The 23,677-nt window shown below is 39.8% G+C and overlaps 1 protein-coding gene across 1 annotated transcript in view; it reads left to right on the forward strand.

Annotated features, from left to right (window-relative positions):
• Positions 1-23,677, forward strand: part of USP8 (ubiquitin specific peptidase 8) — an 84,169-nt gene that overhangs the window by 1,619 nt on the left and 58,873 nt on the right. The window contains exons 2-4 of the mRNA XM_012442299.3: positions 14,301-14,456; positions 17,325-17,469; positions 23,245-23,330. Coding sequence (XP_012297722.2) covers positions 14,353-14,456; positions 17,325-17,469; positions 23,245-23,330 — 335 coding nt within the window. The 5' untranslated portion in view covers positions 14,301-14,352. The remainder of the gene's footprint in view (positions 1-14,300; positions 14,457-17,324; positions 17,470-23,244; positions 23,331-23,677) is intronic.

Raw genomic sequence — 23,677 nt, forward strand, 5'->3', positions numbered from 1 at the left:
CATTTGTTCATTAACGTGGATATGGCCGGGTGCAGTGGCTCACGCCTGTAATGCCAGCACTTGGACAGATACCTGAGGTCAGGAGTTCGAGACTGGCCAACATAGCGAAATTTCGTTTCTACTAAAAATACAAAATTAGCTGGGTGTAGTGGCACACGCCTGTAATCCCAGCTACTTGGGAGGCTGAGGCAGGAGAATCTCTTGAACCCAGGAGGCAGAGATTGCAGTGAGCTGAGGTTGCACCATTGCACTCCATCCTGGGTGACAGGAGCAAATCTCTATCTGAGAGAATAAAAATAAAAAATGTGGACGTAATGGAAAAGAATCATAATGACTTTTGGATAAGACAGTTGGAAAATAAAGCCAGTACATCAAATTTTTTTCATAAGTCTAACATTATACTTTTTTTTTTTAAGACAGGGTTTCACCATGTTGGTCAGGCTCTTCTTGAACTCCCGACCTCAGGTGATCCGCCTGCCTTGGCCTCCAAAGTGCTTGGATTACAGGTGTAAGCCACCATGTCCGGCCACATTATACTTTATTATGAACTTTTCTATGTGAAAATACACTCATTTATTGAAGTGAAAGGAAAAAAAAAGTCTTCAAGTATGTGTTGCTAATAAAATTAGATATAATCAAGGAAACATTTAAAAAATGCCTTGTCCCAGTTACCTATTACTGTGTAACAAATCACTCTAGATATAGTGGCTTAAAACTGTAGTATCTCTCATGTTTCTCTGGCTTGCCTGGACTTAGCTAAGTAGTTCTCACCTAGAGTTTAATGCATTTGTTTTCAGATAAGCAGCTGAGTTTAGAGTCATCTGAGAGTTCACTGGGCTGGACATCCAAAATGACTCATTCATGTGAAGGCAGTTGATGTTGGCTAGGAGTTCAGCTGGACATGTCAACTGGAATGCCCACACATAGACTCTTCACTTGACTTGAACTTCTAACAGTATGGTGGCTAGGTTCAAAGAATACATGTTCAAAGAGGCAGGAAGTAGAAGCTGCCAGTCTTGCAAAAAAGCCTGGACCCGAAATTGGCACAACATTACTTCCAACCTACTCTGTTGGTTAGAGCAGTGAAAGACCGGCGTCCAGCCCTTACCTTTGAAGGGAAAAATGTCAAAGAATTTGTGGCCATCCTTTGCCTACTATAATTTTGATGGCAAAGTTGTATTGGACTCTAGTTTGCATTTATATAGCAGATGCAGAATAAGGTACACTTCCAATTTCTTTAACCATAATGCTTTATGTCTTAATGGCATATTATAGTCTTCAAATCATGTTTTTGTACATTTTTTCACTTGATACCTGTGGTATCCCTATAGTAGCAGACAAATCATTCCTATTTCATTTTGCAGATGAAAGTAAACTGAAGAGTGGTGGTGGTGGTGTTGGGAGTGATTTATGGAATTTGTTCAAAGTCATATGATTAATAAATGGAAAAGAAGGCCTACAACAGGTCCATAATAAATTTATTAGTACTAATTGATGAAATATTAAATGTATGGGAGTCTACATTTATAGCCACACTAGTTTTTTTTTTTTTTTTTTTTGAGATGTAGTCTTGCTCTGTCACCCAGGCTGGAGGGCAGTGGCGTGATCTTGACTCAGTGCAATCTCCTCCTCCTGGGTTCAAGAGATTCTCCTGCCTCAGCCTCCCTAGTAGCTGGGACTACAGGTGCCTGCCACCATGCTCAGCTAATTTTTGTATTTTAGTAGACATGGGATTTTGCCATGTTGGCCGGGCTGGTGTCAGACTACTGACCTCAGGTGTTGCCCACCTCAGCCTCTTGAAGTGCTGGGATTATAGTCGTGAGCTACCTCACCGGGCCTTTTTTTTTTTTTTTTAATTAATTGATACAAGGTCTTGCTCTGTCGCCTAGGCTAGAGTGCAGCGGCATGACCTTGGCTCACTGTAACCTCTGCCTCTTGGGCTTAAGTGATCCTCCCACCTCAGCTTCCTGAGTAGTTAGTACTGCAGGCACACACCACCACACTTGGCTAATACCATACTAATTCAAGTAAAGCAGTTCTCATGTACAGTGAATAAGGCTTAACTAAGCCTTGTCTCTTTTGACTAACACATTACAATGTATTTTTTTTGTGTTTTGTTTTTTTGAGATGGAGTCTCTTGTTCTGTTGCCCAGGCTAGAGTGCAGTGGCGTGATGTTGGCTCACTGCAACATCTGCCTACTGGGTTCAAGCAGTTCTCCTGCCTAGCCTCCTGAGCAGCTGGGACTACAGGCACATGCTGCCACATCCAGCTAATTTTTTTATTTTTATTTTTATTTTTTTTATTTTCCGAGTCCTCTTGATGGCAGATTTTTTGTATTTTAGTAGAGACAGGGTTTCACCATGTTGCACAGACTGGTCACCAACTCCTGAGCTCAGTCAGTCCGTCTGCCTCTGCCTCCCAAAGTGCTGAGATTACAGGTATGAGCCACTGCGCCAGCCTACAATTTAGTTTTTAATAATACAGCAGTCTTCTCCTTATCTGCAGGGAATGTGTTTCAAGACCTCCAATGAATGCCTGAAACTACAGATAGTACTGAACCCTATATATACTATGTTTTCCCTATTTATACATTTTTATGATAAAGTTTAATTTATAAATTATACACAATAAGAGATTAACAACAATAATAATAAAATAGAATAATTACAACAATATACTGTAATAAAGGTTATCATACCCTGTGGCCATAACTTTTGGAACTTGAGGTGTGACAGCAAAACTAGCACAAATTTCTTTTTCCTTCGAAATTTTGCAGATGAAAGATTCTTACCATAGATCTTAGCAACCTCAGCATGAATTTTTTCTTATTAAGTCAAGAACTTTCACCTTTTTGCCTAAAGGAAGCAGTTTACAGCTTCTCTTTGGCATATGTGAATCTCTGCTCTTACACTTTGGAGCCATTATTAAGTAAAATGAGGGTTACTTGAACATAAGCACTGTAATACAGCTGTAGTCATTCTGGTAACTGAGAAGGCCGCTTAGTGATTAACAGACAGGTAGCATCTACAGTGTGGATACACTGGACAAAGGGTTGATTCATGTCACAGGCTGGGCAAAGTGAGGTGGCACACAATTTATTTTATTTTATTTATGTATTTATTTTTGAGACGGAGTTTTGCTCTGTTGCCCTGGCTAGAGTGCAGTGGCGAGATCTTGGCTCACCACAACCTCCACCTCCCAGGTTCAAGCGATTCTCCTGCCTCAGCCTCCTGAGTAGCTGGCATTACAGGCGTGTGCCACCACACCCAGCTAATTTTTGCATTTTTAGTAGAGACGGGGTTTCACCATGATAGTCAGGCTGGACTTGAACTCCTGACCTCGTGATCCGCCCACCTCAGCCTCCCAAAATGCTGGGATTACAGGTGTGAGCCACTGTGCCCAGCCAGTGGTGCACAATTTAAAACTTATAATTATTTCTGGAGTTTTTTATTTCGTATTTTTGGACTGTGGTTGACTGCAAGTAGTGGAAAGTGAAACCGTGGATAAGGGTGACTACCACACCAAATTCTGAAAAGTGCCAATAATGATGTGAACCTGCCTGTCTTTTTAATAGAGTGTAATGAAATAATTACACATTATAATACCAATTTCAAAACAAAAAAGTTTTGGGCATAAGAATCCTGGAGGTGTTATTTTAATTTCTCAATCACAGAATTGTAAACATGAAAATGATTTTGAAAAATTTTGGTAGGTTGATTGATTTAAGATACTGATTTCAGTTGGAAACAAATTGTTGCCTTCATATTCATATTACTTTGTTGCTTCTAGCAGCATGTTTATATTCATTCTTATGTTTATGGTTCCCACTCTTGACTGCATGTTAGAATTAATTTGGGAAGCTTTTTAAAAATACCTATGTGGGTGAGGTGAGGTTGGCTCATGCCTGTAATTCCAGCGCTTTGAGAGACTGAGGGAGGAGGATCCCTTGTGCCCAAGACTTTGAGACTAGCCTGGACAACATAGTGAGAGTCTGTCTTTTTTTTTTAATATATGAATAAGAAAATAAATACCTGTATGTATGTACCATCCCTAGAGATTCTGATTTAATTGTTTAGGAGTGAGATCTGAGCATCAATATTTTTTTAAAGTTCTCTAGGTAACTGATTCTTTTTTTTTTTTTTTCTAACCTAGATTCCCCCGAATCTAGGTAACTAATTCAAACATACAGCTAGGATTGAGAACTATGTTTTTGATACATGTTAAGTATGATCTGGCTCCCTACTTAACAATTTTGCATCTGTTAAAAAATTAAACAATGAGGTAGAAGATATAAGCAACAGATTAAAGTTATAAATGTAGATAGACATCTATTCTGGAAAACAGTTACCTTTTTGTTAGTTTCTGGGAATGGTCCTTAATAAAATGAACGGACATTGACCTGGCTTGCTAGTGGCTGTATCACAGCACTAAGCCATACTTTAATTTATGGGAAGTAAAAAGTTTCAAGTTTCCTTTACTGTTAAAGAATAAATCGTAAGTGTGCTAATAACTCTTTGTTAAGCCCTATCCTATGTAGATGTTAGACTTGCCATGCTAATAGGCATGTAGTACATTCTATATTCTTGTACTTTAACCAAGATATCTGTGCTGGACGTGCTCACAGGCGTGTCCCAGCTCACCATTGCTTTTACCTGTTTAAGTTCTTAGCCAGTCAGGTTTTAGTTTAAGTTGTAAGGTCTGGCTCCAGGCATCGAAGATCAGACACAGCAGACACAGTTGTCTCTGATGCAGTAAGGACAACCCCAAATGCGTAAGGGATAAATATGTTTGCTTTTCTTTTATTCACTGTACTCTTGGCAAGATGACTAGTGAGAGTACCCTTCCTGCAGTCCGGGAAGTAAAAGTTGCTTTGTTTAGAGATCCTTTGTCTCAGTGCTAATTTTTCTTTGTGGCACCAAACATCTATTTCCAATAACTTTGTTACCATTATTTATTTATCTTTCATTTTAAGAGGCAGAAACTTTATTAAGAAGTGTGTTTTTTTAGTATCCCCTATATCACAATACTGCGCCTTGTGTATAGTAGGTATCTATTGTTTACCTAATTGAAGCCGTTTTAGACAGTCACTCTTTAGAACTAGGGCTAGTTGAGCTACTCAGGAGGCTTAAGGCAAGAGAATCGCTTGAACCTGGGAGGCGGAAGTTGTGGTGAGCTGAGATTGCGCCACTGCACTCCAGCCAGGATGACAGAGCGAGACTTAATCTCAAAAAAAAGAAAAAAAGAAAAAAACTGGGGGTAGTTATTTTACTTTTTTTTTTTTTTCTCGTGGCATTCTAAGAACTGAAGTTTCTTGGAATATTCTTTCTTTGGTTTCCATGATGTTATACTTTCCAGGTTTTTCTTTATTCTAATGACTCCTGCTTCCTTTTCTGACCTTTTCTTCATTTAGACTCCCCCAATTTTGGGTCCTCAAGTTAACTTTTCAGGTGTAAGGAAACAAGAACTCATTTCCTTGGTGATTCATCCTCCTGATTTTAGTTACTAGTATTAACAATGTCTGTGTTTTAAAAGCTATTATAGAAGTTTAAAAATGTACATAAAAGTGAAGAAAATAGGAATTTTTTATTTTCGAGACAGGGTCTCCCTCTATTGCTCATGCTGGCGTGCAGTGGTGTAATCATGGTTCACTGCAAGCTCAAACTCCCAAGCTCAAGTGATCCTCCTGCCTCAACCTCCCAAGAAGCTGGGACCACAGGCATATGCCACCATGCCCTGTTATTTTTTTTTTTTTTTTGGTAGTGATGAGATCTCACTATATTGCACAGCAGTTCACCAAATCCTAGATAATGTACAATTTTGGTGTCAGTACTTCATTATCTTCCAAAACAGTAGGGATTATCAAAGTCAACATTGATGCCTTCTTAGTTGATAAACAGATTTAATATTTGTCTGCTCTCCCATAGAACTAATTTCTAGTTAATATTTACATCTTTAGATGTTCCTTTAGCATACATTCAACATTGTCCACATTGAATTACCTACTTTGCTGTAAACCGGGGGTTCTTATTTGGGGCTAATTTTGCCTTCCAGGACACATTTGGCAGTAACTGTAGACATTTTTGGTTGTTATAAATGGAAGGGAAGGATGATAGTAAACTGGCGTCTAGTGGGTACAGCCTAGGGATGTTGCTAAACATCTTCCAGTGCCCATTGCACAGAGCAGCCCCTCACACAAATGTTTATCTGGTCCAAAATATAAGTGACGGCAAGGTTGAGACATGCTGCTGTAAACTGATCAGTTTTAAACTGCAACATTTATTCTTTTGTTAATAGCACTACTGCTCTTCATATTTTGCAGGGTAGTATGTGAGTGCCTGTGTGTGTCTGTGTGGGTGGTGGGTTGATGTGGTTGTGGATGTGGATGTAAGCAAGAGAAAATACTCTGTTTCAGTCAATCAATTACCAAAGCATGTTTATGCCATTTTGTATTTTCTTCAGTGACCTTCTAATTACTGTTTTCCATAGTGTCATTCCCTGGTTCTCATCTCCTTTCAATCTTACGTCTCCCTAATTTGACGATCCCGAGATACTGTTTCTCCCATCAAGAACTGGCTTTTATTGCCTGCTCAATCAAATATAAAGAATTCTGGATGGCTTCAAGAGTCTTCCATAATGTGACTCCATCTCCTACATAATGTAATTTAGTTATTCTTTTTAGCCAACATTTATTTTTTTGTTACTTGAATTCAGCTGACAGGGAGAAACATTCATTAAAGCGGTGACTGTGTGAGGACTACTGAGACAGGTGCCTGGGATCCAAAGACATGTTAGCATTTTCCCTCTATCCAACTGATTATTTCCCAGTAACCTCTGTAACATTCCTTATTATTCTCATTTTTTTTCTCTCACTAATTTCTCATTTTGTATCCTTCTTCATGATGTTTCCCTCTTCTGAAATGTCCTCCTTCCTTTTTCTTTTTTTTTTTGAGATGGTGTTTTGCTCTTATTGCCCAGGCTGGAGTGGAGTGGAGCGATCTCTGCTCACCGTAACCTCCGCCCCCTGGTTCAGGAGATTCTCCTGCCTCAGCCTCCCGAGTAGGTGGAATTTACAGGCGTTCACAACCATGCCCAGCTAAATTTGTATTTTTAGTAGAGACAGGTTTCTCCTTGTTGGTCAGGCTGGTCTTGAACTCCCGACCTCAGGTGATCTGCCTGCCTCAGCCTCCCAAAGTGCTGGGATTACAGGTATGAGCCTCCATGCCCGGCCACATGTCCTTTCTTACCCTGTTCTTTTTTTTTTTTTTTTTTTAAGGATATGGAATTTCACTCTTGTTCCTCAGGCTGCAGTGCAGTAGATCTTGGCTTACTGCAACCTCTGCCTCCCAGGTTCAAGTGATTCTCCTGTCTTAGCCTCCTAAGTAGCTGGGATTACAGGTACCTGATACCAGACCCAGTTAATTTTTGTATTTTTGGTAGAGATGTGGTTTCACCATGTTGGCCAGGCAGGTCTTGAACTCCTGACCTCAGGTGATCTGCTGGCCTCAGCCTCCCAAGGTGCTGGGATTACAGGCTTGAGCCACCACGCCCTTCCCTCTTACCCTGTTCTTAGATAAATTCTATCCTCAAGGCCAATTTCTCTCTGTCTCGTCACATCATCATGAGCTCTGCATGTGAATGAGGATTTTAAAGCCTTGTAGTAATTGTCTGTTAGTCCCATTACTATATTGAAGGAATGATGTAGATCACAAGCATTGTCGGATTCACATGAAGAAACAACTCCAAGAACTGGGACCATAAAGGATGGAAGAGGTGGAACTTAAGTTTCTTTTTGTAGCTGGGACCTCAGGTGTGCGCTACTACACCCAGCTAATTTTTTAATTTTTTGTAAAATTTTTTGTCTCACTTGTTGCCCTCTTTGTGGGCCACCCACTATCTTTTTCTATCTTTTCTATCTCTGTCCTTTAAGCAGCAACAATACTCAACATAAATATCTGTTTTTGAACTCATGGGCTCAAGCAGTCCTCCCACTTTGGCCTCCCAGAGGGCTGGAATTACAGTTGTGAGGCACCACGCCCAGTCAGTGCACTGCTTTTTTCATGGAGAAAGTCTTGCTACTGTAAAAAGGTCAGTGTGCTTAATTGATTTACAGTCTGTCACAAACTTCTTATTTTATCACAAACTGATAACAGTTCCTCAATCAGCACTGGTCATTGAACCATACTTGGAGTTAATTCCTGTAGTGTGAGACTTTGACAGTTTTTAAAAATTGTTACCTATATTAAGAAATAGATTTTACATTTTCATCCAGTGTTACATCTTATACACATGTACATAACAGAAACAATTTTATAAAGAAGTACCTAACCTTACTTTGTGTGACTTAGTCTGATGTTTGCTATTTTTTTTTAATGTTGATCATGACCTTCTAATGGATTTTAAAAACACTGCCCTCAAGCCTTTAGCACAGTGCTAGAGACATAGTAGTTGCTCAGAAAATACCATACATTTTAGCAGTGATTAAATCTTGAGTGGCTGAGCCTTCTTAATACTTGAGGATTACTTTAAAATGTTATTTCATCAGTCAGGGCACGGTGGCTCACACCTGTAATCCCAGCACTTTGGGAGGCCGAGGCAGGCAGATCACGAGGTCAGGAGATTGAGACCATCTGGCTAACACAGTAAAACGCTGTCTCTACTAAAAATACAAAAAATTAGTCAGGCGTGGTGGCAGGTGCCTGTAGTCCTAGATACTCAAGAGGCTGAGGCACAAGAATCATTTGAACCTGGGAGGTAGGGGTTGTAGTGAGCTGAGATCGTGCCACAGTATTCCAGCCTGGGTGACAGAAGGAGACTCTGTCTCAAAAAAAAATGTTATTTCATTAATACTTAGTTATTTGTGGCACCCTCCCCCGCGCCCCACCGCCACATAGAATGAGTGAAGAGTGGATTATATGGTATGAGATTTAAGACAGCGAGAAGATATTGTTGCTGCCTAAAGGGCAGAGATAGGGAGAGACAGTGGGTGGCCAAAAAGACAACTTTTGCTTTCCCTTCAATATTGCCAAAGACCTTGGCAGTGGCTGGTGTGAAGCCATGGTTAAAATCAGGACCATTTTGAATGACTGCAAACCTCAATTTTCACCTTTCAGTCTTCACTTTGTGGTTCTAGTCATCTAGTCCCTATTCTTTCTCTTTGAAAGGAGCAGAAGGATGTCAGAGGAAGAACACGTTCTCTTTATTGTTAACTCATTTTCAACATTTTTGGGTTTCACTTTTGGAGCACTGCTGTTTGACTAAAGCCGAAGTTCTTTATCTTTGTCAGGTTTACACATCTTAAGAATTTTTATTTTTTGTTCTTAGAAGCATGTTAATTTTTCTTACATATAGTTTTTTTTTTTTTTCCACTTGGAATCCTTTTTGAAGCAGAAGATAATTTTTTTTTTTGAGACAGAATTTTGTTCTTGTTACCCAGGCTGGAGTGCAGTGGTGTGATCTCAGCTCACCACAACCTCCGTCTCCTGGGTTCAAGTGATTCTCTTGCCTCAGCCTCCTGAATAGGTGGGATTACAGGTGTGTGCTACCACGTCTGGCTAATTTTTTATTTTTAGTAGAGATGGGGTTTCATCATGTTAGCCAGGCTGGTCTCGAACTCCCGACCTCAAGTGATCCACCTGTGTTGGCCTCCCAAAGTGCTGGGATTACAGGCATGAGCCACTGCACCCGGCTGCATAAGATAATTTTAATGCATTGTTATGTTATGGTTTGTCTTAAATCTAAACAAATTCTTCAAATTATTTGACTTCTGTAGTTAATGAACACTTTTGTATAAGTATCAATGAGTTTGTTGTTACTGCTGCTCTTTTATTTTTTTGAAATGATTGCAGCCAAAATAAGGAAATTGAATTCATTCAGTCATTCTAGTCTAATACACTTTATGTCATTCTATTTTCAGATTTCTTTAATGGCAAAATGACCTAATCAAAAATGTAACATTTTAAATTCACATAGATTTAGATTGGTTACACAGTCAGTCTTCTGTTTCTGTGAATTCAACCAATGGCAGATTGGAAATCTTTTTAAAATAATTGCATCCGTACTGAACCATGTACAGACTTTTTTCTTGTCATTATTCCCTAACCAGTACAACAACTATTTATGTAACATTTACGCTGTATTAGGTGTTATAAGTAATTAGATATTATAAGTAATCTTGAGATACTTTAAAGCATATGGGAGGACGTACATAGATTATATGCAAATCTTACACCATTTTATATCAGGGATTTGGGCATCTGCGGATTTTTGGTACTTGTGGAGAGTCCTGGAGCTACTCTCCCACAGATACTAAGGAATTACTATATATGTTCTACTTTCTCACTTGATTAGGGGAAAATACCTTTTACCTTCTATTTGACTTCTGCAGAAATGTGTGTGATTGTAGAGATTCAAATAGCAATTAAAACACGCTGAAAGTATTTTAACACTAGGCATCATTAAGTGACAGTATAACTTACATGATTTTGTTACTAAAATAGAAACAACTATGAGTTTTTAATGGACTTTAGACATTATCAGAGAAGAGTATTACTTATTTGAACTGTTTTCAATAATCAAATTGGAACAGAAAAGAAAGCTTTTAAAAAGTACAGTCTTTCAGGGCCGGGCACGGTGGCTCACGCCTGTAATCCCAGCACTTTGGGAGGCCGAGGCGGGTGGATCACGAGGTCAAGAAATCGATACCATCCCAGTCAACATGGTGAAACCCCGTCTCTACTAAAAATACAAAAAATTAGCTGGGCATGGTGGTGCGTGCCTGTAATCCCAGCTACTCAGGAGGCTGAGGCAGGAGAATTGCCTGAACCCAGGAGGCAGAGGTTGCGGTGAGCCGAGATCGTGCCGTTGCACTCCAGCCTGGGTAACAAGAGCGAAACTCCGTCTCCAAAAAAAAAAAAAAAAATACAGTCTTTCTCCTAGAAACCCTTGCCTAAAATCTTTGACAACATCGTAATCTTATCCCTGCACTTTCCCTCCTCGTATCTAATCATTTGCTAAGTCCTGTCATTCTACCTTTGCAGTGTCTCTTGTATCTGTCTCCTCTACTCCATCTCTATTGTCCTAGTTCTGACCTTTATCGTCTTTCCCTAGGATCATTATAATAGGTAACTAGTGTTTTCCCTATCACTTACCGCCTAACTTTGTACTCTTCTTAGTTTCAATCATTTGCCTCCCTGCTTCAGAACCCTGCTACCTTTAGAAAACAAAATAAATGCTTTAGTAACATTCAAGACCTTCTATTACCTGTTCCAAGGCTATTTTTTCACTGCCTTGTAGATCCTCGTTCATTCTATGTAGTGGCTAATTCCTAAAGATATTCTTTACTTGCTTTTCTTCATCCTACTCTTCATTTCTTTGAAAAATCTTCCCCCACCAAGACTCACATCAAATATTGTCTCTTTGATGATGACTTCTAAGATCCCTCTACTCATACTTAATGTTCTCTCTTAATTTTTCTTATACTATAGTATTTGTAACCCTATAGTTTGATATCATACTATGTCGCATTACTAATGTTTACAACTTTCTCTTCCACATTAGTTTTTAAAACTTTGTTGGTATCTTTGTTCTATTTTTGAGACAGAGTCTCACTCTGTTGCCCAGGCTGGAGTGCAGTGGCACAGTATCGGCTCACTGCAACCTCCACCTCCTGGGTTCAAGTGAGTCTCCTGCCTCAGCCTCCTAAGTAGCTGGGGTTACAGGTGCCTGACACCATGCTCAGCTATTTTTTTTTTTTTTTTTTTTTTTTTGAGACAGAGTCTTGCTCTGTCACCCAGGCTGGAGTGCAGGGGTATGATCTCGGCTAACTGCAGCCTCTACCCGCCAGGTTAAAGTGATTCTCCTGCCTTAGCCTCCTGAGTAGATGGGATTACAGGCATACATGATCATGCCTAGCTAATTTTTTATTTTTAGTAGATATGGGGTTCCACTATGTTGGCCAGGCTGGACTTGAATGACTGTCCTCAAGTGATTTGCCTGCCTTGGCCTCCCAAAGTGGTGGGATTAGAGGTGTGAGCCACTGTGCCCGGTCCCAATGTTCTAAGTCTTTTTTTTTTTAATCAGTATTTTTTAAAAATGTGTAATTTTTGTTAGTTGCCTGTTTAACCCATAACTTCCTCACTTTTACATCTCTCTGGATAATCTCTTCATATTTATGTATGTTGCATAGCTTTACTCACATTTGCATTGTTATGCTCATATTATTTCTGTCTTTGAAACTTTAAGTACATTACATATGTTCTTTTTATATGTTATAAAGCATGATAATAAGGTGATCACCTGTGCATATACCACTCAATTGGAGAAATAGAACCTTGTTCTACCCTTGAGGCTCTTTATATGTGTCTTTCTGGTTACAACTCTCCCTCTCCCAAGAAATATAATTTTGTGTTTATCATTTTCTGTCTTTCTTTGTGATTTTACCTCATTTATATCATTAAGCAATATATTGTTCAGTTTAGTTTGATTTTTAAACTTTATATAGAGTGTCATATTACACAGATTCTTGGTTTTTCATTCAACATTGCGGGAGATGGACAGGAGATGATGAGGTGGGAAGGTGGGGAGGGGAGGGTATGTTTTCTGGTTAAACTGTTTATCCTTGGAGAATCAGAAACTATATCTTATATACCCCTTATTTAATACCCCTTTTTAACACAGGGCCTACTGTTGCAAGCTAAGTCTCCTGGTGATTTACACTGACAGTGAAACAATGCTGTTGTTTCTATTAAGTATGAGGAGACCTAGGGGAACTCTGGCATACTCTTTCCTAAATGGATGCTCTTAGCAGGTTTGATGATGAATTGTTGAGGAATCAGATACCTCGCTAGAAGGACATATTTGGTATCAGTGGATCCATTTGGGAGTGATAGTGTGGTCCAGAGACCTTTTCTCCCCATCACTACAGCTTTAGATGCGGGACCCTGGGTGGAAGGTAAAGTGTAGAAAATGTTTGTATATTAGATCATTGTTTCTAAATGCATAGGTCTGAAAGTATAAATTAAAGTGTTTGATTCAGCATGTGTTTGTAGATACCTGGAGTGAGTATAGATAGAAAAAAAGTGAAAATGATAAAAACGCAATATTCAGAGAAAAAAATGGTTTGGCGACTAAGACAGTGGACTAATGTGGCACAGGATTACAAGGGATGAGTACCAATAAATAACAACGTATCAATATTTAATATAAAATATTACTAGAATTAAAGCAAATGGGGGTGCTTTTGGAATTTCTATAGGTGAACAGAGGCCTCCCCATCTCTTGCTCCAAGTTGTACCTTACTCAGCTTTTTAAGATTAGATGTTTATTGGTGTCCATTTGTTTAATAATAGTGAACTGATAGAATGAAGGTTAAGAGATTGGAAAGAAGTAGCCAGACGTGTTGGCTCATGCCTGTAATCCTAGGCTGAGGCGGGTGGATCACTTAAGACCAGGAGTTTGAGACCAGCCTGGCGAATATGACAAAACCACTTATCTACTGAAAATACAAAAGCTAGCTAGGGGCAAACGCCTGTTAATTCCAGCTACTCGGGAGGCTTAGACAGGAGGATTGCTTGAGCTCCCAAGGTAGAGATTGCAGTGAGCCAAGGTGGTCACCTGGGTAACAGAGTGAGACCATATTTAAAAAAAAAATAAAAAGAAGAAATCACTTAAAAAAATAAATAGATATCATCAGTAAGAAAAGAGAAATATTTCTAGATGAATATTTTGTCTACTTCTGATCTATACATTAATGCTTTTTTTGTTGCTGTTTTTTGTGTTTTTTGAGATAGAGCCTCTCTCTGTTGCCAGGCTGGAGTGCACTGGCATGATCTCGCCTCACTGCAGCCTCCGCCTCCTGGGTTCAAGTGATTTTCTGCCTCAGCCTCCCCAGTTGCTGGGACTACAGGCACGCTCCACCATGCCTAGCTAATTTTTGTATTTTTAGTAGAGACAGTGTTTTACCAGGATGACATTAATGCTATTTTAACCAAAGAAACATGTAAAAGCTTCTATTATTCTTACTACTAGTTCCTTTGACAGGTAAGATTCCCAACTCTTAAGGCAAAATGATACAAAAAGTAATTCATTTGGTTAATGAAAATTTGAAAAAAATTATTAAAATTATTAAATTATAAAAATTATTAAATTGTTCACTTATATTCTGCATATCTTAAACTCCTGAAATAGATATTCTAAATAAAAATTAACCCTAGGAGTTAATTTAGGAGTTTTATTTTTTTAACTGCTCTCTCGTTTTATTGTTAATGAGGAAAATTAATATAATTGTTTGTGTTTGTTTCAGGAAATAACTACTTTTAAGTAAATAGAGCATCCATTGTGAAAGAAAATTCATCATGCCTGCTGTGGCTTCACTTCCTAAAGAACTCTACCTCAGTTCTTCACTAAAAGACCTCAATAAGAAGACAGAAGTTAAACCAGAGAAGATAAGCACTAAGAGGTATGATGTATCCTTTGCTAGTTTGATTGAATCAAATATTATTTTTTAGTTTATTTCCATATTAAAGTTAGGTGATGTTAATTTGAAAAATAATACCATCACATGAATAAAATAAGGTCTCCTTAGAGAAGATCTTAAAGCAATTGTAGAATAATACATATATATTCTGCTAATATGCATATTATCAACTCTCCAGACAGATCATACAGATATCTCTAAGTCAGAAGTTTAAGAGGCAAGAATTATAAGAGTTCTAAAAAAAAAAGAAATTCAGCCACAAGTCATTGTCTTTTCATAAAACAGTATAAAAATAATTCCCTTTTGGCTGGGCATGGTGGCTCACACCTGTAAGCCCAGCATTTTGAGAGGCCAAGGCGGGCAGATCACCTGAGGTTAAGAGTTCCAGACCAGCCTGGCTAACATAGTGAAACCCCATTTCTACTAAAAATACAAAAAATTAGCTGGGTATGGTGGTGTGCGCCTGTAATCCCAGCTACCTGGGAGGCTGAGGCAGGAGAATCTCTTGAAGCCAAGAGACTGAGGTTGCAGTGAGCCTGAGATTGTGCCATTGCACTCCACCATGGGCAATAAGAGCAAAACTCTGTCTCAAATAATAATAATAATTCACCCCCCCCTTTTTTTTTGAGACAGGGTCTTGCTGTGTTGCAGGAATGCAGTAGCATGCTCATGGCTCACTGCAGCCTCAACTTCCTGGGCTCAAGTGATCCTCCTGGCTCAGCCTCCCAAGTAGCTAGGAGCACATGCTTGTGCCCCAGTGCCCAGCTAATTTTTAAATTTCTTAGAGAGATGGGGTCTTACCATGTTGCCTGGATGGTCTTGAATTCATGGCCTCAAGTGATCCGCCTGCCTTGGCCTTCCAAAGTGCTGAGATTGTAGGAGTGAGCCACCACACCTGGCCAGAGAATGATACAAACTTTAAAGGAAGAATGGAAAATTCCAGAATGAACTGAATTTTAAAACACTACTAGAGACAAAATGGACTTTTAAAAAAGATGCTTTTGGCCAGGCACTGTGGCTCACACCTGTAATCCCAGCACTTTGTGAAGCCAAGGCGGGCGGATCACCAGAGGTCAGGAGTTTGAGACCAGCCTGGCCAATGTGGTGAAACCACATCTTTAATAAAATATAAAAATTAGCTGGGCATGGTGGCCCATGCCTGTAATCCCAGCTACTCGGGAGGCTGAGGCAGAAGAATCACTTGAACCTGGGAGGCGGAGGTTGCAGTGAGCCAAGATCGTGCCACTATACTCTAGCCTGGGCAGCAGAGTGAGATTCCATTTAAAAAAAAAAAAAAAGATCTTCTGAGGCCAGGCATGGTGGTTCATGCCTGTAATCCCAGCACTTTGGGAGGCCAAGGTGGGTGGATCACCTGAGGTCAGGAGTTTGAGACCAGTCTGACCAACATGGTGAAACCTGTCTCTATTAAAAATACAAAAATTAGCTTAGTGTGGTGGCACGCACCTGTAATCCCAGCTACTGGGAGGCTGAGGGATTCCTGAACTCAGGAGGCAGGGGTTGCATTCAGCCAAGACTGTACCATTATACTCCATCCAGCCTGGGTGACAGAGTGAGACTCTGCCTCAAAATAAAAATAAAAAGATATTTTGAAGGGCAGAAAGAGTAGGAGAGAGATTGGGCTACTTATCATGTTAAGTTGATAATGTTGATGAGGTGACAGAAAACAGCTCTGTTTAACTCATGTTTAATGATTTTCAAATGGGAAACAATGGGAAAGATAAAGCCACCTTTAGATAGGACAGTCTTTAAGGTCAGACCTAAGACAGCTCATTCCTTTCTAGCACTGGTTTATCTCTAGCAGTACCCTTATCCCAGAGGAAGTGGTATATATAAGTTGGTTGTATCCAAACTTTGTATCACTTCTGAAGTAGTGAAACCTAAATCATGAAATTTGCTTTATTAATATGAGTGGTTCCCAACCTTTTTGGCACCAGGGACTGGTTTTGTGGAAGACAATTTTTCAATGGACCAGGGTTGGGGAGGATGGTTTTGGGATGAGTCAAGTTCACTATTGAACTTCATTTGAAGTGCACTATTGTGCACTTCATTTCTATTATTATTATACTGTAATGTATAATGAAATAATTATACAACTCACCAGAAGTTAGAATCAGTGGTAGCCCTGAGTTTGTTTTCCTGAAACTAGACCATCACATCTGGGGGTGATGGGAGACAGTGACAGATCATCAGGCCTTAGTTTCTCATAAAGAATGCACAACTTTGGCTGGGTGAGGTGGCTCATGCCTGTAATTCCAGCATTTTGGGAGACAGAGACAGGAAGATCACTTGAGGTCAGGAGTTCGAGACCAGCCTGACCAACATGGTGAAACCTCGTCTCTACTAAAAGTACAAAAATTAGCTGGATGTGGTGGCACATGCCTGTAATTCCAGCTACTTGGGAGGCTGAGGCAGGAGAAATTGAATCTGGGAGGCGGAGGTTGCAGTGAGCTGAGATTGCACCATTGCACTCCAGCCTGGGCAACAAGAGCTAGACTCTTATCTCAGAAGAACGAAAAGAATGTGCAACCTAGATCCCTCACATTCGCCTATGGGAATCTAATTCGGCCACTGATCTGACAGGAGGTGGAGCTCAGGTAGTAATGCAAACAATGGGGAGTGGCTGTAAATACAGATGACACTTAGCTCACTAGACCAACCACTCACCTCCTGCTTTGTGGCCTGGTTCCTAACAGGCCACGAACCAGTACCAATCTGTGGCCCTGGGGTTGGGGACCCCTCTTAAAGATTATCTGTGGATTTTGTATATAACCTGTATTTTTTTTCCCAGATGTCAAGTGCTTTAATTATATTTTTTTCTCTAATTTTAAGCTATGTGCACAGTGCCCTGAAGATCTTTAAGACAGCAGAAGAATGCAGATTAGATCGTGATGAGGAAAAGGCCTATGTACTATATATGAAATACGTGACTGTTTATAATCTTATCAAAAAAAGACCTGATTTCAAGCAACAGCAGGTACCTTTTATTTTTGAATTTTTATTTCCTGTTATTTTGCATAATGGAGCTATTGATTTTTTTCTAAAATTTTTAAATAATAATGAAATTAGCTCAAATTATATGCAGTATTATAGTATATCTCATATGTAGATAGAAAAAGCAAACTAAAGATACAGTGTTATTCACAAATGGTTGTAATGTGAATTTGCTGTGGATTAGTACAAGTTTACAGCAACATACAGATTCATAATTTTTTTCTGAGGTAATTATTGCCAGGTCAAGTAGAAGGATTGAATTTGGTCATTAAGGAAGAAAATACGACTTTTTTAAATTTAAATTTAAATTTAAATTTTCCTTCATCGATGCATGAGCCGAGAAAATACGACTTTTTAAAATAGTACTTTTATTGTACTTTCTTAAGATTTGAGGTTTAGTCTCTTATTTTTATGTGACAACTTTTTTTTTATTACTATTTTTTTTTTGAGACGGAGTCTTGCTCTGTTGCTCAGGCTAGAGTACAGTGACACAACCTTGGCTCACTGCAACCTCTGCCTCCCAGGTTCAAGTGATTCTCCTGCCTCAGCCTCCCAAGTAGCTGGAACTACAGGCACCTGCCACCATGCCTGACTAATTTTTGTATTTTTAGTAGAGTTGGGGGTTTCTCCATATTGGCCAGGCTGTCTCAAACTCCTGACCTCCATGATCTGCCCACTTTGGTCTTCCAAAGTGCTGGGATTACAGGGGTGAGCCACTGCGCCTGGCCAGCTACTAGGTTTTTAGATCTATCTTTGAAAGAGGGAGACCCTTTCATTTGGAGGTTCATCCATCTGTCCACAGTGGTTGAATTGGTCCTGCCCTGGGAGAAACATTATTTAACATTTTTGGACCTGTGTATCTGCAGATAATAGACAGAGGCCTTTCTAAATGCAAACAAATTTTTGAAATATGTTAAAGTGGAATTACTTAAAAGGCAGGGTAAACAGTGCTTACTAAAGTAAATATTTTTGAAAGTCTTGAAATTAGGATAACTTTGGTGGTAGGTTGTTTTGTCTGTGTGGTAGGGTTTTTTTTTTTTTTTAATTTTTTGAGATAAAGTCTCACTCTGTCACCCAAGCTGGAGTGCAATGGTGCGATCTTGGCTCACTGCAACCTCCGCCTCCCTAGTTCAATCAATTTACCTGCCTCAGCCTCCCAAGTAGCTGGGATTACAGGTGCGTGCCACCACACCAGGGTAATTTTTGTATTTTTGGTAGAGTTGGAGTTTCACCATGTTGATTAGGCTGCTCTTGAACCTGTCCTCAGGTGATCCACCCTCCTCAGCCTCCCAAAGTGCTGGAATTATAGACAGGAACCACCACACCCGACCAGGGCTTTTTATTTTTTAAAAAAATATATTTGTTTACTTTTTTCTTTATTCTTGGAAGTTAGTAGTTATTTTTTTCTATGACAAAATTGGGAATATTTTTGTAGCTAGATTTATTTTTTTTTATCTTCTTGAGAAGGTAGTGAATGCATTTAAATAGATAAGAGATTTTTTCATTTCCATAGAGTCTCTATTGGACTTCCAAAGGGAGTATCTAGGCAGAGAAGTTCAGGTTGAGAAGTTCCCTGCAAAGGCTCCGGTAACTTAGGCCATTATTTCATATGATTCAGTAGTTCAGTTCCTGCTTTTCAGTAAAAGGCTTATTTTCATTTACTCTGTCCAGGGCATTTCATTGCTTCTGTCTTAGAACTGTTTTTTGTTTGTTCTGAGACAGAATCTCACTTCCATCACTCAGGTTGGAGTTCAGTGGCCACAATCAAGGCTCATTGCAGCTTCCACTTTCTGGACTCAGCTGATTCTCCCACGTCAGCCTCCAGAATAGCTGGGACCACAGACACGTATCACCACACCTGGCTAATTTTTTTATTTTTTGTGGAAACGCAGGGTCTTACCCTGTTGCCTAGGCCGGTCTTGAACTCCTGGGCTCAAGGGATCCATCCGCCTGCCTCAACCTCCCAAAGTGCTGGGATTACAGCTGTGAGCCACCTCGTCCAGCTGCAGACCTGTTTTTTTTTGTTGTATTTTCTATAGCCCAACCTCTCTAGTGTACTTCAAGTATGTGAGGTGCTAAATTTACTAACAAGGTATTTTCTGTTTTAACCCTTTCGATCAGATAGGGACTGAATATATATCATTAAACTTCCTTAGAAACTTGTATTTATTCACTGTTATTTTGTACTAGAAAATGTTTGAGGTTTAGGCCTGGTGTAGTGAGTCACCCCAGTAATCCCACTACTTTGGGAGGCTGAGGCGGGTGGATCACTTGCAGTCAGGAGTTTGAGACCAGCCTGGACAACATGGTGAAACCCCATCTCTACTAAAAATACAAAAATTATCCAGGCATGGTGGTGTGCATCTGTAGTTCCAGCTGTTTGGGAGGCTGAGGCAGGGGAATTGCTTGAACCTGGGAGGCGGAGGTTGCAGTGAGCTGAGATCGCACCACTACGCTCCAGCCTGGGCTATACAGCGAGACTCTATTTCAAAAAAAAAAAAAAAGAATAAAACAAGTCATAGCATTTTTGGTTTTACTTTGTATCTTGTTTTTATTGAGAATGATCACATTATAATTTCTGTTAAACAATTCTGTTAATGTAATGATTACATTATGTTTTCTGTTAAGAGAATTGCATCAGTAGTCATGACATTTTGTGTGCTAACTGAAATTATTGTAATGTTCAGTTGATACAGTGTTGAACAAACTGTGTACTTTTATTGGAATTATGTAGTGAAGGGTCCTTCTAATATATTTAGGCTTTAGGAGAATAAAGCAAACAAAGCATGATCTACTTTTTTTGTTTTTTTTGAGACATAGTCTTGCTCTGTTGCTCAGGCTGGAGTGCAGTGATGTGATCTAGGCTCACTGCAACCTCATCCTCCTGGGTTCCACCAATTCTCCTGCCTCAGCCTCCTGAGTAACTGGGATTACTCCTGAGTAGCTGGGCTCACACCACCATACCTGGCTAATTTTTGTATTTTTAGTAGAGATGGGGTTTCACTGTGTTGGTTAGGCTGGTCTCCAACTCCTGACCTCATGATCCTCCTGCCTTGGCCTCCCAAAGTGCTGGGATTGCAGGTGTGAGCCACCATGCCTGACCAGCATGATCTACTTTTAGGCTAGATAGACATATGATAACTGTTGATAGACCTTTTTTGAGACAGTGTCTCACTCTGTTTCTCTGTTGGAATATAGTGGTGTGATCATGGCTTACTGAAGCCTCAACCCTCTGGGTACAAGCTGTCTACCCGCTTTGGCCTCGCAAAGTCTTGGGATTACAGGTGTGAGCTGCCCGGCCTGGCCATCAACAGATCTTTGTTCTTAAAAATAAGTCTCAGCCAGGTACAGTGGCTCATGCCTGTAATCCCAGCACTTTGGGAGGCCAAGGCAGGCGGATTGCCTGCGCTCAGGAGTTCGAGACCAGCCTGGGCAACACGGTGAAACCCCGTCTACTAAAAAAAAATTAGCCAGGCGTGGCGGCACACGCCTGAAGTCCCAGCTACTCGGGAGGCTGAGGCAGGAGAATTGCAAGAACCTGGGAGGCAGAGGTTGCGGTAAGCTAAGATGGCACCACTGCACTCCAGTCTGGGCGACAGAGCGAGACTTTGTCTCAAAAAAAAAAAAAAAATTAGTCTTATGTTAATTGGGACACAAAAATTACATATTTTGCTCTATTACTCATATTCTGTTCTTGTGTTACCACATACTCTTTTGAAATTTAAAAAGTGTTTAGAATGATAGATTGTTGAGCACTAGTATATTTGATTAGAGCTCAGGTCCAGGTTTTCAAAATTATGTTTGTAAATACCGGGCAGTTTTCTTTAGAAAAATTTAATTCTTCTTATGCTCCAGGTTGTATTGTGCTACGGGTCACTGGTCTTATGGGAATGAAATATGTACTGTTAGTTTTTGTTGTTACTGTTCTGAAATGGAGTCTTACTTTGTCGCCCAGACTGGAGTGCAGTGGCACTGTCTCAGCTCACTGCAACCTCCACCTCCCAGGTTCAAGTGATTCTCCTGCCTCAGCCTCCCAAGTTGCTGGGATTATAGACAGGGACCACCACGCCTGGCTAATTTTCATATTTTTAGTAGAAACGGGGATTTGCCATCTTGGCCAGGCTGGTCTTAAACTCCTGACCTCAGGTGATCCACCTGCCTCAGCCTCCCAAAGTGCTGGGATTACAGGTGTCAGCCACCACGCCCAGCCTATTGTTAGTTTTGATCTACCTAGTTACGGAAGTTATATTTCTTTGTTTATTTGTATCGTAAGTAATCTAGAAGTTATATATATATTTATATGGGCTGTTATATATGTTTATATGGCTTCACTTTGCAGCTCTTCATAACTGAGAGCCAAAGATGAGTACTTCTGAGCTATTAACTCTTCTTTTTACAAATTTTGATTATTATAATTTGTAATGAACTGTGCTAGTAGGCTCTATTTGCAAAGTCATGTTGACATGTTGTGGCAAATTGGATGCAGTAATCATTAAATCGACTTAACTGGCTACTGTCAAGTCATACCAACCTTGATTTGAAAATATCTCTGATTGTAGGGTCCAACTTCATTGTACTTTTTAGTAAATTATATGCCAAACCTTTTGCTTTTTTTTTTTTTTTTGAGATGGAGTCTCACTCTGTTGCCTAGACTGGAGTTCTCCTGCTTCAGCCTCCCGAGTAGCTGAGGCTACAGTTGTGCATCACCATGCCTGGGTAATTTTTTGTAGTTTTAGTAGAGATGGAGGCTGGTCTCAAGCTCCTGACCTTGTGATCCACCCGCCTCGGCCTCCCAAAGTACTGGGATTACAGTCGTGAGCTACTGTGCATGGCCACCTTTTGCATTTTTTAAAGGTAGATTATACTTTTTTTTTTTTTTTTTTCCTGAGACAGAGTCTTGTTCTGTCGCCCAGTCTGGAGTGCAGTGGTGCGATCTCAGTTCACTGCAACTTCCGTCTCCTGGGTTCAAATGATTCTCCTGCCTCAGCTTCCTGAGTAGCTGGGATTACAGGGGCATACCACCACACCCACCTGATTTTTGTATTTTTAGTAGGCACAGGGTTTCACCTTGTTGGTCAGGATGATCTTGGAACTCCTGTCCTCGAGTGATCTGCCTGCCTCAGCCTCCCAAAGTGCTTGGATTACAGTTGTGAGCCACCATGCCTGGCCTAGATTATAGTATTAAGTATTTATTTTCTATTACTTGGTTTTTAGTTGCTCCAAGTTCCCTAAAGTGTAAAACTTGTTTTATGTATCAATAGTGTTTTGACTCCAGTTGGGATGTGGGTAGCTATTGTAGAGTACAGGGGGAAGCAAAAAAATCTGTTTAGAACAAGTAAACAAAACAAATTCCATGTTGTGTCTGTAAACATTTTGCATTATTTACTTGTGAGACTAGAAGAAAAATCTAGGTACATATTTTTAATTAGAAAACACATCTTATTCTTGAAAGCTTTGCTCTTTGGCACTTACTCGTAAATAACAAGAATGTTATTTATACTTTTTAATGGTTATTTACAAATAAATCAAATTTATGAACTACTGGATCTTTTTAACTTACTAATGGTATGAAGACATACTTTTGAAACATTTGGAGAATAAATTATACATTTATATAGGTTAAAAGTTTTTAAAAATCTTCAATTGTAATAAAACAAACTTCCCTTTATATAAGCACCATGATAGTAATGCTTTTAGCACTAGTTTTACATGCAATGCCTAGTACTAACAATATGGGATGGTTTTCTTGTAATTTTAGGATTACTTCCATTCAATACTTGGACCTGCAAACATCAAAAAAGCCATTGAAGAAGCTGAAAGACTCTCTGAAAGCCTTAAACTAAGGTACAGATATTATGAAATCTTTAAAATAATGTCAATTTGGAAGATAAAAGTAATATTTAAGATTTACCGCCGGGTGCGGTGGCTCATGCCTATAATCCCAGCACTTTGGGAGGCAGAAGCGGGCAGATTACGAGGTCAAGAAATCGAGACCATCCTGGCCAACATAGTGAAACCCCGTCTCTACTAAAATATAAAAATTAGCTGGGCATGGTGGCACGCATCTGTAGTCCCAGCTACTTGGGAGGCTGAGGTAGGAGAATTGCTTGAACCCGGGAGGCGGAGGTTGCAGTGAGCCAAGATCGCACCACTGCATTCCAGCCTGGTGCCTGGTGACAGAGCAAGACTCT

Source organism: Aotus nancymaae, unplaced genomic scaffold (assembly GCF_030222135.1).
Source record: "Aotus nancymaae isolate 86718 unplaced genomic scaffold, 86718_ANA_hifiasm-v0.15.2.pri h1tg000062l, whole genome shotgun sequence".
In the NCBI taxonomy this organism is placed as follows: domain Eukaryota; kingdom Metazoa; phylum Chordata; class Mammalia; order Primates; family Aotidae; genus Aotus; species Aotus nancymaae.